At 54.5% G+C, this 18,248-nt stretch overlaps 1 protein-coding gene across 1 annotated transcript; it reads left to right on the top strand.

The window, feature by feature from the left end:
* Positions 1–91: 91 nt before the first annotated feature.
* Positions 92–12,260, top strand: STK36 (serine/threonine kinase 36). Its single transcript, XM_059476174.1, has 26 exons — positions 92–272; positions 1,122–1,262; positions 1,958–2,035; positions 2,464–2,594; positions 2,836–3,085; positions 3,486–3,579; positions 3,840–4,009; positions 4,226–4,434; positions 4,513–4,633; positions 4,743–4,886; positions 5,156–5,335; positions 5,551–5,648; positions 5,991–6,087; positions 6,824–6,965; positions 7,246–7,373; positions 7,963–8,067; positions 8,277–8,375; positions 8,564–8,658; positions 8,974–9,037; positions 9,208–9,318; positions 9,458–9,532; positions 9,905–10,079; positions 10,468–10,615; positions 10,818–10,977; positions 11,232–11,972; positions 12,072–12,260. Exons 1-26 carry the CDS (start codon positions 93–95, stop codon positions 12,258–12,260), a joined length of 4,125 nt encoding a protein of 1,374 aa, XP_059332157.1. The 5' UTR covers position 92.
* The last annotated feature ends 5,988 nt before the right edge of the window (positions 12,261–18,248 follow it).

Here is an 18,248-nt window from a genome sequence, read left to right as displayed (position 1 = left end):
CGGGGCTCGGGGCTCGTCCTGCCTTCCAGCCGGTGGGCAGCAACAAAGCCTGGGGCGGCGGGGGCGACACTCGCCTAGGGGAACGGGGCCGGATGCCGCCCCGCGGGAGGAGAGGTGCCCGCGGAAGGGGACTCGCTGCTCCACCCCGGCCTCCGTGCCTCGGCAGCTCGGCGGCCCCGTCCCGGGCGATGGAGAATTACCACGTCCTGGAGAGGATCGGAGAAGGGTCCTTCGGGCACGTGTACAAGGGGCGCCGGAGGCACAGCGCCCAGGTGAGGGGACTGGGCTGGGGCTCTGCTGTGCGGGGCCGGGGCTGATTTCTGCTGCCTCTTGTATTCTAAGGCTCTGCCAGGATTTTGGGACCCGGCATCCATTCGGCTTTCTGCTGACGGTCCTGACCAGCTCCAGCTGGCTCTAAGTCATCTGGATTCAAGGGACATCAGAAGCGACCTCAAGACCTCAAAGCAGAGCCAGGACTAAATTTAGATCCTATGAAACGCCCAAGACCAGCACCCATAGCTGGTGCCTGACTATTACTAGGATGAATGTGTTTTCCTCTTAGCAAGTTGAACTTCCCTCCATTTCAATTTGTAATTCCCATGTCGTCCTCCCACATGCTTCAGTCCCCTCACCATCATAAGTCTCTCTGCTATACCCATTCCAGCCTCTTGATGTCTTTCTGGGCCAAACACCTGGCCACAATATTCCCAACGTGGTGCACAAGATTAGAAATAAAGGTCAGTAATCACTTTGCTGCAGTTCCTGCCTGTTGATACAGCCCAGGGTGCTGCCAGTGTTCCTCATGTCCAGGGCACACTGCTGGCTAATGTTCTGCCTGCTGTTCACCAGCATCTCGAGGTCCTGTCCCATATTTCTGAAGTCCTGGTTTTATCTGTGTTCACTGATTACATTTCTTTGCTTTAAATGCCAGTGTGAAAAGAAGTGTGAGCAGCAGTATTGATGTGCAAGGGCCTGGGGAGAGCCCTAGGTCCAAGTGAATAAATGTCTCATTGTTCTACTGTATTTGTTCAGCTGGAACCCTGTTTGGGTTAAAAACAGCCTTTGCCAGGGTGGGTCTGACCAGGAGTCTGGTCTGATCCCAGCTTTTCCTGCTTTGGAAGGTGGTGGCCTTGAAGTTCATCCCCAAGGTGGGGCGGTCTGAGAAGGAGCTGAAGAACCTGCAGCGGGAAATTGAGATTGTGAGAGACCTCCATCACCCCAACATCATCCAGATGCTTGACAGCTTTGAGACTGCTAATGAGGTGAAGGGGATTACTCCAGGCAATGGCTTTTGCTTGACTGGGGAGGGGAACAAGGGCTGTCCCCTGCTGTTGTAGGGACATCTTTCTCAGGAGATGCTGGTGACTTCATCCCAGGGTCTAGTTAGTGTTTTTCAGAGCCCTTTAGTATGTGCCATGTGGGGAGCCACCACCTGTGTGGGCTGCACTAGGTCATGTGCAGAGGTGAAGGAGCTGACCAGGGGCTGTGATGCAGGAGGAGTGGTTTGAGATCACAGGATAAGGGTCACTCTTCACTCATCAGTCTCTTCAGAGACTGGCTTTTCACTGATTTAAACTCTCATGGATATAATATGATAAAAGAGGATTGAAGACTGTTCCCTGGCAAATGGGACCACGAAATAAAGTAATTGGACAGCAGATTCAAAACAAAGCTCAAGGGGGTGATTCTACCCACTGGGCTTGGCAGTACCATTCTGGTCTTGTCCTGTCCTTCCCTCTTCTCTTGTTTTTGCTGGCTGAGATATGGACTGCTACAACACCTCTGCCACGTGCCAGGTCCTTGCCACAGTGCAGCCATGGGAGCTCGCTTCCATTCCAAGTCCCAGCCCAAGCTGATGGACTTTGCATAATGCCACCCAAACACTATCCTCAAATTTCTTATCCTGCTCTGTCCTGGTCCCCAGGGCCTGATCTCACCATGTTGCTCTTCCCTCCAGGTGGTGGTAGTGACTGACTATGCAGAGGGAGAGCTCTTCCAGATCCTGGAGGATGATGGGACCTTGCCTGAGAGCCAGGTATCTCTGTCATTGCAGTGGCCATGCAGTGTTTGCTGCAGGCTAGAGAAAACAGGACCTGTGTGCCTGCAGGCAGAGGGTCTCAGCTGTGAGCCAGGAGATGTCAGGAGGGTAAGGGTGCCTCTGGGACTTTACCTGGCAGAGCTTCTGAAAAGGATGGAGAGGGGGCTAGGTTGGCATTGTGGGACAGTGGGGTCCTGCAGAGACCTCAGTTTCTCTGTTTCCTTTACAAGGGCCACAGCACTAGGCTGCCTTGGCTATTGGCCCACTCCAAGGAACTGCTGGCCCACAGCTGGGGTTGGTCCCTGCCCCAAACTGGACAAAAGTAGAAGTAGTGTGGGAGCCAGGCTGTAAGGGACCTAGGCCCTGTGGTTGTGCCAGTGGGTGGCACCATGGGACACAGGGTGAGGCTTCTGTGTCCCTGGCAGGTCCAGGCCATAGCTGCCCAACTCATCTCTGCTCTCTATTACCTGCACTCCCACCGCATCCTGCACCGTGACATGAAACCCCAGAACATCCTGCTGGGCAAAGATGGTGTTGTCAAGCTCTGTGACTTTGGGTGAGTGCTGGGTGCCAGCCTGAGGGGAATGCTGGGCATTGGAGCAGCCAAGGAATTTCCTGCATGCTATACAGGAGGAGTGGGGGAGTGTGGAAGGGGGCCTGGATTCTGTGCATATTTAGAGGTTAACCTGAGAGGGGAGATTTTGTTCTCCAGAGGAGGATAAACTCATAGGGAACTCCCTGGGAGCTGCAACAGATGTTTCAGTCTGGACTTGAGATCTGTGCTTTGCTCTGAGCAGGTTTGCCCGTGCCATGAGCATCCACACCATGGTGCTGACGTCCATCAAGGGCACCCCGCTGTACATGTCCCCTGAGCTGGTGGAAGAGCGGCCGTATGACCACACAGCAGACCTGTGGTCTGTGGGCTGCATCCTGTACGAGCTGTTTGTGGGCACCCCTCCCTTCTACACCAACAGCATCTTCCAGCTGGTCAGCCTCATCATCAAGGACCCTGTCAAATGGCCTGTGACCATGAGCCCAGTGTTCAGGGTAAGGGCTGGGGCCCTGTCTGCAGGGTGAGATCTGTTAATGCAGTTTTGGCCTCGCCTGCTGCCCTGGTGGGTCACTCTTGGCTTTTATGTCCCCTAGCAGGGACTTCAGAACACAGAAAAGCAATGAGAGCTGGACCTCCTGGAAGGGGAATCCTTATCACTGTTATCAAATATCTGCTGTCCATAAGCTGGGAAACTGGGTCCAACAGCAGAGGAGTAATTTATTGGGTTGTGAAGGGGAATGCCTTGCCATCTGCCCCAAGCACTAGAAGTACTCCTTTCCCAGAGCTACGCAGGAAAGGCAGGCCTCCTGGGTGCCCTCACTGAGGGAGACTGGTGGGCACACTGTGCTCACTGGTGGGTGCTGAACATGTATCAGTGATCCTGCTGCTCTGCAGGATTTCCTTCAGGGATTACTGATGAAGGACCCCCAGGAGCGCCTGTCATGGCCAGAGCTGCTTTCTCACCCCTTCATTGCTGGACGTGTTACTGGTGAGTATATACTCCTTTTCCAAAGCTGTCCAGGTCTGTTTCCTTCTACTACTGTCTGGAGACTGGGAGGACCTCCCTGCCCTGCTATTTTTACTATCCTGGTCTATGCCTCTCTCCTCTCAGCTTTTTCCAAGCACTGACTCCTAGCTCCTGGTCCTGGTCTTGCTCTGGGTTCCTTGGGATTCCCCTGGGATCTCAAGAGAGATCATTCTGTGTCCCACGAGAGAGCTGCTGCTGAAGTTCTCCTCTTGCCTCCCCAGTGATTGATGACACAGAAGAGCATGGGATTTCAAACCCCTTCACCATGAAGCTGTCTCCAGAGCTGCAGGCCCTGAAGGAGCAGCAAGTCCATTCCATGGTCCCTAGGAGCAGCTCGTCCAGGATCTTGAGAAAGGCCCAGCAGAAGATGGTTGAAGAGACACAGAAAAAGGTGGAGAGAAGTCTGAGGTTCCCCTGGCTATGTCTCACAGTCAAGGCAAAGGAAGGACACTAAAGCGGGTCCTGGGGGAAAACACAGGAGTACCTGGGTCAGGCTGGGGTGTCAGTAACACACAAGGCAGGATGTGGGGTGCTCATGGTGGTGGAGTCTAGGGGACTCATCTGACTGAGTAACCCTGCCCTGACCAAACTTCTCTGCCATCACCAGGGTCAACTGAAGGCAGGTGATCCATCTATGAAGGATTCTGTCAATGGACATCCCACACCTAGACCTAGACCTAGACCAGCATCAGGGAAGGCAGCCCCCGAGGAGAGGGAGCCATTGGCTGCCTCCAATGAGAAGAGTCCGTATCTCCTGCAAGGAAAGAGCAGCACAGCAGAGTTTGAGGAGTTTGAGGAGTCTCCTCCCACCCCAGGGTGAGGGAGGCAGAGACTGGGGCAGGAGGAAGAGGGAAAGGAAAGGTCTTTCACTGACTGTACTGTTTCTTTGGCCAGGCAGCACAGCCTCTCTCAAGACTATGAGTGGGAGTTTCTTGGAGCAGGTTCCCCTCCACAGCCTGATGCTGGCAGGGCAGAGCCCTGCAGCAGGCACAGCATTGTGGACCTGGAGACTGAGGTAAGATGGTGTCTTCAGTGAGGACAGCAGGGCCCAGTTGCCAGGGGCTGCTTCAGAGACCCTGGGACTAGCAGGTCTGTGTCACCAGTCCTCTCTCTTCTGTGGCTAGGAGCTGGAGAGTGATGAGGAGTGGCAGCAGCTGAGTGAGGACACTGAGGCCTCAGCCATGCAGCTGAGCATGCCTCTGGGCCTGCTGAGGGACCCAGCTTTCCAGCACCGTGTCCGGGACCGCCTGGCAGACTCTGCTCAGCAGGTAAGGGATGGCTGGCCCAGGCAACTAAGACTGGAGAATTGGATGCTGCCTTCTTCATCAGGATTAGGTTGGAAACATATGGAGAATCCTCAGTTCAGCCAGCAAAAAGATCCTCTGCTTTTCCAGGAGTTGGAACTGTCTTGTGCACTTGGCTTGCCATCTGCTGCTCTGCTGTCCCCTGCCTGAATGGGTTGAAGGGCTGCTCCATGGCTGGTGGAGACACCAAAACTGCTGCTTATTATAAGCTCTTCTGCCTTCCCTGTGTCCAGGTGCTGGAAGGGATGCTGGAGGGAGCCTCCCATCTTCGTTCTGTGCTTCGTGTTATTGGCAACCTCCTGTCTACCCAGTGTGATGCTGAGCTGCTGGACCACTTCTGCCAAGAGCTGAATGTGCCTCTGTCCCTGCTGTGTCTAGCCAAGCAGATCCTGGAAAGTGCTGTCACCAAGCAGGTGGGTGTAGAACCCCAGGGAAATATGGGTGCTTTCCAGCCCTGCAGAGTGCTGGTGCTGAGGAGGCCCTGGTGTCCTGCTGGATCTGGCTCACAGGTTCCTCTTCCAGGCACACTTGGGAAGGGGGAGGTTCTGGTAGGGAAGGATCCTGTTGTAGTGGTGTGGGGATGGCCAGCAGACAATCCCCATTTGTGGTTTCTTTCTGGATTCTGCAGCAGCCCTGGTGTATTGCTGTGCTGACAGACCTCCTCATGGTGACCAAAGTTTATTTCAGCAGTGAATGTAGCCTGGAGGAGAGTGGGCAAAAGGACAGGTAGGGACAACCTTCTGTTCCCTGAGGTCTCGTGTGGTCACTTTGGGGACCACAGGCAGTAGGTGGAACGGTGATGTTCATACTCTGCAGCTGGAGTTGTCTCTGTGGGGGAGCATCATGGTCTAAGTGCTTCATGCCATATTGCTGTGCTCACAGAGTAGCACTTTCCTTGAACGGGATTAACTGAAGGCAAGGCACAGCTGACAAGTCTGGTGGTGCTGCCTGCTGACAGCAGCTCACAGTGTGAGTGCTGCCTGCTCCATTAGCCAGGGCCATGTGAGCCTGTCCTCACAGCAAGGGGCCATGTCTCTCTGGACTCACCTGTCCCTGCTCTCCCCCCAGTCTGCAGGAGAGTGCTGACTGCTTCCTGGCCCTGCTGCCGGAGCTGCTGGCTGTGCCAGTCGACAGTGAGATGAGACTCTGCCAGCAAAGCCTCTTGGTAAGGGTGCTCCTATCTCCCTCCTTCACACCCTCTGCCCCAGGGACAGAAGCTATGGGGGTGTCTGTGTGTGTTGGAGGAACGCAGCCTGAGGACCCTGCTCCTAACTATGGGGCCTGATGCTGTCTCACCCATTGGGGTTTTTGTGGGGAATTGCATACAAAAGAAGGTCTCTGAAGGGGCACTTTCTGGCCTTACTGTTCTGGTGTGGCTTTACTAGCTGAGCCAATGGCCAGTGCAGTCCCTTGTACACACTCTTGCACAAAAAGTGTCACTTCACCAGACATGTCTCTGGCTCTGCTGCCAAGAGTTCTGCTGCTGGGATTGTGCTGGGTGGGCACAGCAGGTTCTCAGCATTGGAGTATGATTCACATGTGGCTCGGGCAGGAGATGCATACAGGCTTGCATTTGATATCTTTTAGCCTTTGTTTTCAAGCTGCATGTTTTAACAACAGAGTCAGCAAGAGCAAAAATAGCTGTTGGGCATGGTCTGCCAGGCTGTGATAGAGGTGAGGAGGGACACATGCCTCCATGTGTACCCCTCATTTCAGCAGCATGCAGCCAGATGTGGGTCCCATACAGTAACCTGGCTGGAGTGGGCATTTGGAGGTCCCTGAAGTTCCAGCATGAGTCCTTCTCCCCTCTCTTCTGTCCTCCCACAGCTTCCTCCTGTGCTGTCCTTTTCTTTCCTCTCAAACTCAGTCTGCAGTGATGGCAACTCCTGTGTCTTCCCCAGTGCTTCACCCAGCTCTGTGAGAGCCTGGACACAACAGACCCTTGTATCTCTGCACAATTCTACACCAGGCTGCAAGAGGAGCATCAGCCCCTGCTGGACAGACTCCTTCAAGAATCCATCTTAGAGCAGCCTGCTCTTCGAGGTAGCAGTGATAGCAGCTCACCACCTCTTCCTGGGTTTTCTTCTCCTTCCTCCCCTTGGGCTCCATCAGAGCACTGATGGCCACTGTAGTGCTGTTGGCCAGAAGAGGTGGCTGAAATTTATCTGTCCAGACCCCTGCTAACTTGGGCTCTCTTCCCTCAATCCCAGATCTCACCCTCCTTATGTCACAGACCTGACTTTTCCTCTCTTGCCATCCAACCCTACCCTGCTGCCCCTCAGCACCTTTAGCACAATGAGTCCCCAGCTCTGTCCCTGTGCAGGTGCAGCAGTGGAAGGCAAGTCAGCCCAGGACCAGAGCCCATGTGTGGCAGAGCTCTTCCTGGCTGCATTGGCTGCTGCATGCAGCATCCCCCTGGAGAGAAGCAGCTGTCGGGAAGCCAAGCAGCAGGTCAGACCAGCTCTCTGTACAGGGTGAAGAGGTGTGGTCCTCCCAGGGGCAGCAGCCCTTTCTAGGAGGATCTCTTTCTCAACAGTAGAGTGGAGGGCTGGGATCCTCTGGCTTTATTGGCTGCAAGGCTCATATTTGTGGGCTGCACCTCCCCAGCCAACAGCTGACCTTAGGAATGTAAGGATTCTTGAATCAATTGAGACTCAAACTTAGGATCTGAACTATGAGATGGGCTAAGTAAAGAACTAGGCAATGCAGGGAAAACAAGAATTCTTTTATTACAGTAATATGAACTGTAGGAAATCTGAAATTGAAGGGGTAGTAAGAAGGAAAACAATTACAGGTTTACATTTGATTCTTTAATGCTGGGTCAACAAGGAGGGAAGGAGGAATCTTACCTTGCTCATCTGAAATCTGGAACTGTGCATCAAAGCCATGCTAGGTCATGGCAGATAGGCATCCCTTAGCAGATACAGGCAACATGTAGGAAGCAGATGCTTTCTTTCATTAAATTGTTGCTAGCATCAAACCCTTCTAGTCTGGACAGTGCTTCAGGTGCTCAGAGTCCAAAACAGGCTGATTTCTGCAGGTTGCTTATGCAGTAGCTGAAAACCTTATGGAAGGAGAGAGTCAGCAGCTTGCAAGACTGCTGGAGAGACTGGAGGACCCAGGCTGCTCCTTGAACATCCTGAAGGTAATGGCCCAGTCCTTTTGTCTGGCTCTGCCTAGAGGTGCCTGGGCCTTTGCTCTGGAATTAGGAGCATGGCAAACAGGGAACTGTGAGCTTAGCCCTCAATGGTTCCCATCTGCCTGGTGTGAGTTGTTGAATAAGTGAGCCCATGGTAGCCATGGGGTGGAACCTGTCTGCAGGGCCTGGTGGCATCTCTCCCCTCTGCCTTGCAGATCCTCTATGCTGGCTGCCATGCCTACCCCAACCTGTGCCATCACCTGGGAAGGAACCAGCCTCTGTGGGGTTCCCTCATGCAGATCTTGCAGGGTGAGGTAGGACTGACCACAGCCCTCGTGGAGGGGTAGGAGTGTGGGCAAGCAGGATGCATTCCTCTGAGCACTGGTCAGATGAATCTGTGGGGGAAGAGGAGTTTTGGGGAGTTATTCAGAAGAGTGCAGTTCTCCTTTGGGGCCCAGAAACACCTTCTCCTTCCCTGCTATGACTTCTGTTCCTTTGGTAGGTCCCTGTGCTGGAGGTGACCCAGGAGGCAGCCTGTGAAGCCTCTCTGTACCTGCTGGCCCTGCTCACCCTGCAGCTTCAGGCATCCCCTCCCAGGTAAGCAGACACTTTCATTCATGGAGGGGAGAGGAACATGCCCGGCCCTGAACAGCACTCTGTCCTGCACACTGCCTGGAGCTGGAACCTGGTCCCACTGATCCCTCTGACCCATACATACCAGCAGAATGCTGTGCAGTGTGGGTGGGTGCTGGGGATGTGGTGAGGATGACCCAGTGCAGACAAGGAGGTGCTGTGAACCAGGGCTCCTCCTGAAAAGTGGCTGCTTCCCAGCTGTGTGGGTATTGGATGCTGCTGTTCTGCATGATGTGAAGCTGTGGGAACAGTGCTTCTCTCCTGGTCCCTGCATTTCAGGTGTGAGGAGATGGTTGCCCTGGCTGTGGATCTCATCACCCAGTCTCCTGTTGTGTCCCTTGTGGTAAGCCACCCCCCCACCAGAGTCACTACTGAGAGCCTTGCAGACCCCTGCATCCCATTTGGGCCTTACTGTTCCTCACTCAGGGTGGGATGAGGCCAAGGGATGAAGGGTCAATAGTGACCGAGCAGATGGGAAAATCCCAAAGGTGCTGAACTCTCCTTGTCCCACAGGGTGCTGCAGCATTTCTCCTGGCACAGCTCAGTCGGCATGGGGTGGCTTTGGAGCTCCAGAGAGAAAAGATCCTACCAGTGGTAACAAATGTGCTGACTGCACCTGCTGAGGTATGGGATGGGGACAGAGAAGCTGGGGACCCATGCACACTGTAGAGGTGTGCAAAGACGGGCTCAGAAGGGTGCAAGAGTGATGCTGCTGCCCTCAAGCCCAGCACCCAGCTTCAGAGTGTCTCCCACTCTCTTACAGCTGCAGCTCCCCCTGCCAATGGGTGCTGGTCTCTATGATGGGTTGTTTTTCCTCCTGCTGAAACTCCTTGAACAGGTACCAGTCCAGCCATGTCTTCTGCCTGGTCTCTGCCAAAAGGTGTGGTGGCAAAAAGGCCTGAATGCACATTGGTAATGAGGCTGAGGGAAATCAGGAACTGTGCAGTTTTGGCTGCACAACCTCATGAAAGTCACCTTGTGTCCCTGCAGGGCTGATGGGAGAGTGGTGGGTGGGGAGGGGTGATCCATGGGCTCACTGAAGTGAAGGAGGGCAGAGATGCCCTGGGACTGACACTGCTGAAAGCTGCAGCAGGACTCCTGGCCCATGTCAGTCTAGCCCTGACCTTCAGAGAACCATGGGACTGGCAGAGCCATGTATCAGAACCCTGGGGGCCATGAAGGCCTCTGACATCTGCCTCTCTGCCTCTAGGAGGATGTGGTCTTGGAGCAGGGCTTTGCTTCCTCTGAGCTATGGAGCCTGGTCTGCCATTGTGTAGCTGTGGTGCTTCATGTGGGCACCACCAGTGCAGTGCTGGAGGAAGATCCACCTCCAAGTGCTGGTGACCCCACGGCAGAGCCAGACTGGAACCTCCTCTCCCCTCAAGGTAGGAGCTGTGGGACAGCAGGGCATCTGCCCTGGACCCTGCTTCACATCCTTCCATATCTGTCCCCCTCCACATCTGTTCCCTGAGGCCAGAGGACTCAGGTGGTTTTTTTGAGGATTGCAGTGTCTGCTGGGGAGACAGGGCTGGGCTGGCCCATGCTGTGCCCAGCTGGCAGCAGCTCAGCTGAGCTGGCTGTGGAGGAGCAAAAAAAATGTCTGTGCTGCAGGCAATGTCCACTGGCAAGTGTGACCACCTGGGTGGAGATTTTCTGGTTTTGGGCAGGGAATCACAGAATCCACCCTGGAGCAGGCTTGAGAGAGCACAGAGAAGTGAAGAAACATTACAGCCTTCTCTATCTTTGCCCTTCTGCCTGCTGTTTTCTCTGCAGGAACCCTGTTATTCCTCAGCCTGGCCCTCAGCATCTTCACTCGTGAGTCCCAACAGTGTCTGCCTCAGCTCAGCCAGTCTCATGGTGTCCTCATGGTGACACTGAAGAGACTGCTGTCCCCTGGCTTCTTGGCATGCGTGGCAGAGATGTGAGTTGTGGAAGGGCTGAAGTGGGCAGAGCTCAGCTGCTGAATGGGGCATGGACATGAGCACACCAAGGGCTGAGAAGTTTCTGACCTGGCACTTGCAGAACCTCTCCTTAGTGACTGGCACAGGGAATGCCCTTTGCCCCTTGTCCTGAGGTTTTTTTGATTGTCTCTGTATTAAGCCCTCTTTCTTTCACTAATTCAGGCAAGCAGGAAAAGATGGGGACCCTGAGGTTGTCCCAGATGTCGTCATCCAGGTCTGCCAGCTCCTCTCTTTCCCTTTTGCCCTGGATGTGGATAAAGACACCTTAGCACTGATTATGGAGGCTGTGAGAGATACCCAGATCCCTGCCCAGCTGCTACAGGTACTTTCTTGGCCCTGTGTTCCCCTTCCCCCCATACTGTGGTGACCCTTCCCTACATTGCAGTCCCCAATGCATGGCACCACTTCGCATCCTGTTGGCAGCCCACAGGGATGTCATTTGGGTGCTATGCAGCCCTTGGAGAAGCTGGACTGGCTGCTAAGCTTGCACTGACCTGCTGGCTGCCTTCAGCTGCTGCTTGGCTTGGCTCATGTGTGAGCAGTCACTCAGCAGTGCTGTCTGTCCTTCTGCCTTAGGTCTGCGCTCACCATCTGCCCTTCTCGTTCACCGAGCTCCCCATGGGCCTCTTGTGCCAATTTGTGGTGTCTGATATACAGGTCATAGACCAAGTGGTGAGGGAAGCTGCTGCCTCGGAGCACATTTTTGCCTTCTTGAAGTCTGTCTTGTCCTCAGACAATGTCATACTCACAAGTGACCTTCTGTCTCTCCTGACCCACGTGGCCCGGGCCAGTTCCGAGCACCTGCCCTTTCTCCAGAGGATCCTGAGGGACTCTGATGTGGCTGACCAGCCACTGACCTACCTGCTCAGCCACAAGCAACACCTGATACGGGCCAGAACCTGCAACTTGCTGGGCAACCTGCTCCGGCACAGCTTTTCCCCAGAGCTGCAGAGCCAGCCGGGTTGGCTGGAGAGGCTGCTGGAGTGCCTGTGGGACCCGGCGAGCAGCGTGCGCAGGGCAGCCACCTTCGCGGTGGGCAACGCCGCCTGCCACGCATCCTGCCCGGCGGAGACGCTGGGCCGGGCCGTGCCCGCGCTGACCCGGCTGCTGAGCGACTCTCGGGCCCAGACGTGCCACAACGCGGCCCTGGCCCTGAGCAACCTGGGCCAGCGCGGGGAGGAGCTGCGGGATCTGCTGATCCAGAGCGGGGCCGTCGACCGCCTGCTGCAGGTGACCTGCCAGGACCCGCGCAAGGCCGTGCGGGAGGGAGCCCTCGAGGCGCTGCGAGCCCTCAGCCAGCACCCGGGGATCCAGCAGGTACGGCACGGGTACCCCGCTCCTTTGGGGGACCTGATAGAGCTGTAGGGACAAGGGTCAAGCTGGTGGGTGACTCCTGTCCTTCTCTTGGCTGTGCAGGTCCTGCTGTCCCTCAAAGCCACCGAGAGGCTGGCGGCGCTGGCCGCTGTCAGTCCCCATACGCCTTTTGCCCGGCACTGCGAGCCGCTCTTCCGCCGCCGGTGCGAGCAGCTCCTCCGCCGCCTCGCAGCTCCGTCCGGCCGCGCGGGGCCCAGCCCGCTGTCGCCGCGTACCGGCGCTGAGCGGTGATGCCCGGGCATCCCGGGACGCCACGGACGCTTCCTTCACCCTCCTCAGGCTCCAGCCGGACCTTCCTTGCAACCCGCGCTGTCCGCCTGAGGGGGCGTCTACCCGGCCGTCTTCACCCGGGGTGCCCCCCGCGGGAAGCCGGCCCTGACAAAATGCCCGTTCCCGCCGGCTCCCGGAGCCGCGTCCGCGCCGCCGCCGTGCTCCGCCGCGCCGCCAGGGGGCGGTACAGCCCCCGCCGCGATGGCTGCCGGGAGCTGTAGTCACGTGGGCCCGCCGGCTCCCCATGGTAACGGCGGCGGCGGCGGCTCCGGCGGGCCCGGGCGGGCGGTGAGTATGGCGGCGTTGCCGGCCTGTGGAGCGGGGCTTTGCTCCCCCTCTGTCTCCCTGGGTTGCACCCTCAGAGTTCCCCCACTGCGGCCCTTGTCCTCCCGCGTTGCCTCCCCGGCCCCTCCGCCCCATAGCCGTGCCCGGGCCCCGAGGAGGCACCTCGCTCCCGCCCGGGCCTGCTCGCGGAGCTCGCCATGGCCTTGCCCCGTGACACCGTGGGGCTGGGGGGCGGTTTGGGAACGCTCTGTGCCGAGACATGCTGGGGGTGGCGGCCTGGGCGGCGCTCCGGCGCCAGGATAGAGCATCCTGATAGCAGCTTGGGCATCACAGTCTTTCACTGGAGAAATGAGACACAGCATGTTTCCCGGGCGAGCGGCAGCGAGGAAGGGCTGGCTCCCCAGCCACCCACGGCCCCAGGGAACCTCTCCAACGCTACTTGGAGTATTAGGATGGAGCTGAGATCGACCAGGCCCAGGTGGAGTGCTGGGACATCCTGGCTGTCCATCCTTTCATAGGGGTCTTGGCTTGGCTGCTCTTGTGTTGTAAAAAGGACCGTTGAGTCTGAAAGATGAAAGTCTGCACAAAACTGAGTTGAGACAAGCCTGGAGTATTTCCTGAATGCCTCCAGGGTTTGGTCAGGGAGTGAGGAGTGAAGGTGTGGGGAAACCCTGTGGCATTGTGCCAGCATCCTGTGCATGGCTGTGGATGTCTCATGGGAGGCAGAGTTCAGCTCCACAGCTACACATCAAAGCCCTGCCTACATGACCCCCCGAGGCTTGCCTGTCTTTCTTGTTGTGGTGTTCTCCTCACGGAATGGGCAGATGACATCTAGTGACTCCCGGATCGTTTGGGGGAATTGACAGTGGATTGTTTGCTTTATTATAGTTTTATAGAATAAAATTTCCACAATTCTTACTGTTTGTACCACCCAGCAGATAGTAGCATTTCTCTGTCCTTTCATTGCTCTCTTGCTGCAGTTGTGTTAGGTAAAGTTGGTTGATGACAATTGTCCCCTCCCACACCTCAGTCAAGGGGTCCTTCAGCCCAGCAGGGATCGCATTTCAGGGAGGAGCTGAGGGGACAAATGTCACCATCCCACAGAACAGCGCCTGCATGGAGGTGTCAAATCATTGACACAGGTTGGGGGCTTTGGCTGCTGCACCAGCCTGGCTGGGTGCCACTCCTTGACATTTCCCACGTTCCTGCCATGCATTGGGTCTGGGAGTATTTGGCAGCTTCTCACCTTGAGTCTCTGTTTCTTCTCCACTCCTGAGCCCTGAGAGATTGCTGTATGGAGTGAGGGTTTTGCAGTGGCTTCAGAATAATTTTTCCCAGCCCTGTCAGGACATGGAAGAGTCCTCAGCATATACTGAAGGACAAATCTAGGAACCTTTTCTTCCAATTGCAGCTATGTTTCAGTAAAAAGTATCAAGAACAGAAGGTGGGTTAAGAAATAATGTGTCTTGAACTAATTGGGTAGTTCTTTTCTCCTTGCTGTATGTTGATATTTTATACTTGTTTCACTCACTCAAAATCCTCCACTTTTATTTTTCTACTAAAGGCTAGTCTGCCTAAGATCAGATAGAGCTGTGCTGACTGCCCTCAGATCCTACGCTAGTGGCCAAACTCTTCCCAGGTCTTGCCACATAATTCTCTTTTCTCCCATCATGGAGAAAATGAAAATCAATTGAAAATGCTGGCCCTTCAGTTTGGATCTTCAGGAATGGGCTGTAGACCTCCATGGTGAAAGGCTGTTAAACACCTCATGGTTTAGCTTGTTGCTTTTAACCCAGACTCATTTCTCTGCTCTTGTTTGTGCTGCAGTACAACTGCTTCTGTTGCCTATGTGATGAAAAAGTACAAATTGGGTGGGAGCAAGAGCAGGCACTTACCAGCTTCACAGCTGGGGAAACAGAACTGCATGATCTGCTGTCAGTGTGCACTGCATCTGCCTCAGGGCCTGGGGAGTCTGCCAGGGAGAAAAGTTAATATCCTTTGACAGCAATAGGAGCTCCATGCTCTGCCCTTTGCTGTGGCCCCTGCACTGTCTGGTCACAGCCAGGTCACCGGGGTGAGCACTGAGCTGGCCTTTTATCTGAAGTGTCCTTGGTGCCCTCAAGCTATAGCCCTGGATTTTCTGCCTGTTGTGCCAGAGTTCCCCACCTCATCTAGCAACTGTGCTTCAGTGCCCTTAGAGTGATGGGAAAGTCCCTTGTGAAGGCAAGCACAGGAGCCTTCAGTCCCCAGCCCACTCTGTGTGTGCATGGAGGGAGGCATTTGCTGCAGCACAGGGTGAGGTGCTGTCTGGATTGCAGCTCTCCCATGGCTTGCTCCAGCATCCTGCTGTCCCTGAGGTCTGCCTCCACCTTGGGAGCAGGAGCACACACCTGAGCTACTCTATTTTTCTTGCAGGGCAGTGCCCTTCTTAGGTAAAGGGTCTTTTCAGGCAGCCATACACTCCTCATACTTCCTCTACTCAGTGTGGAGTGGAGTTCAGCACCAGAGCTGATGAATGGAAATGACCAACCCTGGCACAAATGTAATCCTGGCATGCTGGTGGAATTTGCTGATGCATCCTCACAGAGGTTGATTTCTCACTGTTGTTTTGTTTTGTTTTTTTTGTCTTTGACCTGAATGGCCATGTAAAAACTCGACATCTTGATTGGGACAGAAATTGGTTGTCATCCTCTGGATTTGCACACAAAATGTGGTTCTGCAAGGATTGCAATGAAGCTGAGAGGGAACCGTGATGCTTAACTGTGTGGCAAAGCAGCACACCAGGCTGATGTACCCAAGAGCATTTCTGCAGTGGCCAAGCTGCTTCTGAGCTGTGTTGTCCTCTTGGACAAATTGTGGCCAGCAACACCCTCTACTCTTCAGCTTGAACTTGCTGGTGGCCTCAGGTGCTTTGGCTTGGCGTGTGACTGCCCTTGAGGCCACTAGTTTCTTGGAGCTGACGTTGGGGAGGGAGGGCTGTTTCCATGCTGTTGAAACACAAGTTTGTATCTAGCTACGAGCTGTTGGAGCACTTTTAGACACTTGGTTTGTTTCAGATCAATGTTGTTGATCTTGTTCAAAGTTTTAAATTTTTTGAAGGGATACAAACCCTTATTTGTAAATGTATTTTTGTTTTAAAACCTGTTTGTTTTGCATTGTTGTTAACTTGCTTGTTCAAGCTTTAATCAAAAGCCCTAGACCTGCAAGTGAGGAACTTGGTGTAAACTCAGGTCTTGTTTAGAAAAATGTGTTAACCTTTTTAATAATAAAGAGCAGAACACAGTATGCACCCTGCAATGGCATAGAAAGCAATAGCAATTGCAGTTGTCTAATCTCTCTTCCTTGTGATTTCAGGCTGTGTGTGGCTGACAACACGTTATCAGGTCAGCTTGCAGTGCATACATTTACAGGCTCTTGTTATTTTAAGTGTATCACCAAGCTGCACTTAAAATAACCTCCACAGCCACACTCTTCTAACAATGGGATGATGTGCACACCCGGGCTCTTGAGGTCTTGTCCTTTCCTGTTTGGAAGAGGGCTGTGAGGAGCTGCCACGCTGCCATTAGAGGAGCACATGCTGCAGCGGGGCTCAGGCTGGAAGAAAGGGTTTGACTGCTGCATACAGGGGTGTGCAGAGGCTGGGCACATGTTGGCCCTGTGCTCTAAGGATGTCACATTTGTACAGGCTGTGGCAGTGCTCCAGCTGACCTCCCAACACTTGCAAGCAAGCTGTGTGGCAATAAAAGGTGCTGGCAGAGTAATTGTAAGCAAGTGCAGCTGTACAGTCACTCCAACAGTGACAGCTTTGGCCTCTGTATTGAGTGTCAATAAGTCCAAGCCAAAATCCATTAATTGCTTGGTTGGGTTTGAATTCCAGCCTGGCCAGTTCACCCAGGTCTTTTCCTAGCTCATGTTTCTACAATAAAATTTTAAGAGTGTTATTTTAGTGCCATTGTGAAATGCAGAACAGAGTCCAGCTCCTTTCTCATAGAGTTGGGTTAGCAGAGCTAGGGGTTGCATCAAGCTGTGACCTTTGTCCATCCCAAAACTCCAGCTGAATTAAATATAAAGGGAAAACTTCTCTGCTGGTAACCAGCAGGGATTTACCTGGGGGCAGGTGCCGTGTTTCCTACCCAGAGCTACAGAGATGTGGCACCTGCTGTCCTGTTGTGACCACAGCCTGGCATGTGAAGGTGCCTCCCTCCATCTCCATCAGGTCTCCTGGATGCTCAGCAGCTGCTTTGTCAAACTGTCCTTGCAGTAAGGATGGGAGACAGTTTTCAGGTGGGCATTAGAGTTGGCTGTGCTGGCATGCAGGAGGTGTGAATAGGGGGAAGGACAGGCAGCATGGACTGCTGCTATCAGTCTGGATGCATCCTGTGAGGGCATCTTCCTTTCATCCTTCCTGCCCCTCCTGCCCCTATCTCTGAGCTCCTGTGGTCTCCACAGGGAAACAGTGATAGTGACTAGCTGTTGGCCAACCTAGGCCTTACCTGAAAGCTCTGCTAAAGGCCCTGCAGCTTTCTTACGCAGCTGCTGCTTCCTGCACACCCCTCCCCTGTGCTGGCCCAGACACTTCTGCAACTCCGTGACAAAACTGCTCGGGAAGGGCCAAGCTCGGCACATCTTTGTCTGCTGCGGTGGGCTGGGTTCCAGGCAGTGTTGGCTAAGGCTGTGCCATGCCCAGACCTCCACCCTGGCAGCCACAGCTGTCAGCAGCACCCCCGTGTCTGTGTCAGTCACATCTGTGCCACCGTTGTCACTCCAGATCAGGGTCACACAGGACTTGTGCTGGCATTTTCACACCTGTGTGTAAGCTGACTGTGAGATTCACAGCCCTTGTTACAGCTTCATTAGGCCACATCACTTTTATTTTTACAGCAGGATGATTCACTGATAGCTGTAAAGCCGGCTGGAGATGAGCTACAGATGGCTTTCACTTCAGGCTGGTTTTACAAGGTCATTCACAGCCGGGTGAGAGTGCAGGCGATGGCCAGACTGGCAGTGCAGGTGGTGATGCCAGTGACAGATCCTCTAGGCATGAACACTTTCATTCTCCTTGGATTTTAATTTGCTCTTTAACACCTATGTTCACTGGTGTGCTAGGGTCACTTTGTGGTCTGGGTGTGCTTGTGAGCTGGAGGGGGCAGCGTGTGCAAGCCAAGCTCTGCTCCCTTGTTTACTGGTGGAAATTTGAGCTGGGCAGGGGATGGCATCTGAGCCACAGCTTCTTCCCTCTGTGCTAATCGCTGTGAATGTCACAACACAGCCAGGTTTGCTGCTGGGGGCAGATTGGGTAGCAGTGGAATAGTGTTGTACATCTCAGTTGTGGAATTCTCTTCCCTGGGGTTTGGAAGCCCTCTGGGCTGCAGCTCCCACTGGGATGCAGGTGCCCTGTCCTCATCAGGAGTTCTCAGCTTGACTGTACAAGCACTAACAAGCAATGCAGCCCTATGGATGTGGTATGGACTCGGCACTTGCCATATTTCCTTGCAGAGCTTGGCAGGGTAGCAGCTCTCCTTGAGGATGTATACCTCCTATGGGATCCTGCATGGGATGTTCCATTTCCCACATCCTCTGGCTGAGATGCTGCTGACCTGGTATGTGCTGGAGACTGGAGCTGATTCACAGGCTGAGAGGGTCTGGCAGGTGTAGGTCCGTCTG

This window comes from Ammospiza nelsoni, chromosome 7, assembly GCF_027579445.1.
Source record: "Ammospiza nelsoni isolate bAmmNel1 chromosome 7, bAmmNel1.pri, whole genome shotgun sequence".
Classification (NCBI taxonomy): Eukaryota; Metazoa; Chordata; class Aves; order Passeriformes; family Passerellidae; genus Ammospiza; species Ammospiza nelsoni.
The sequence above is the reverse complement of the archived record's forward strand: the minus strand, read 5'-3'. Positions and strand labels throughout refer to the sequence as shown.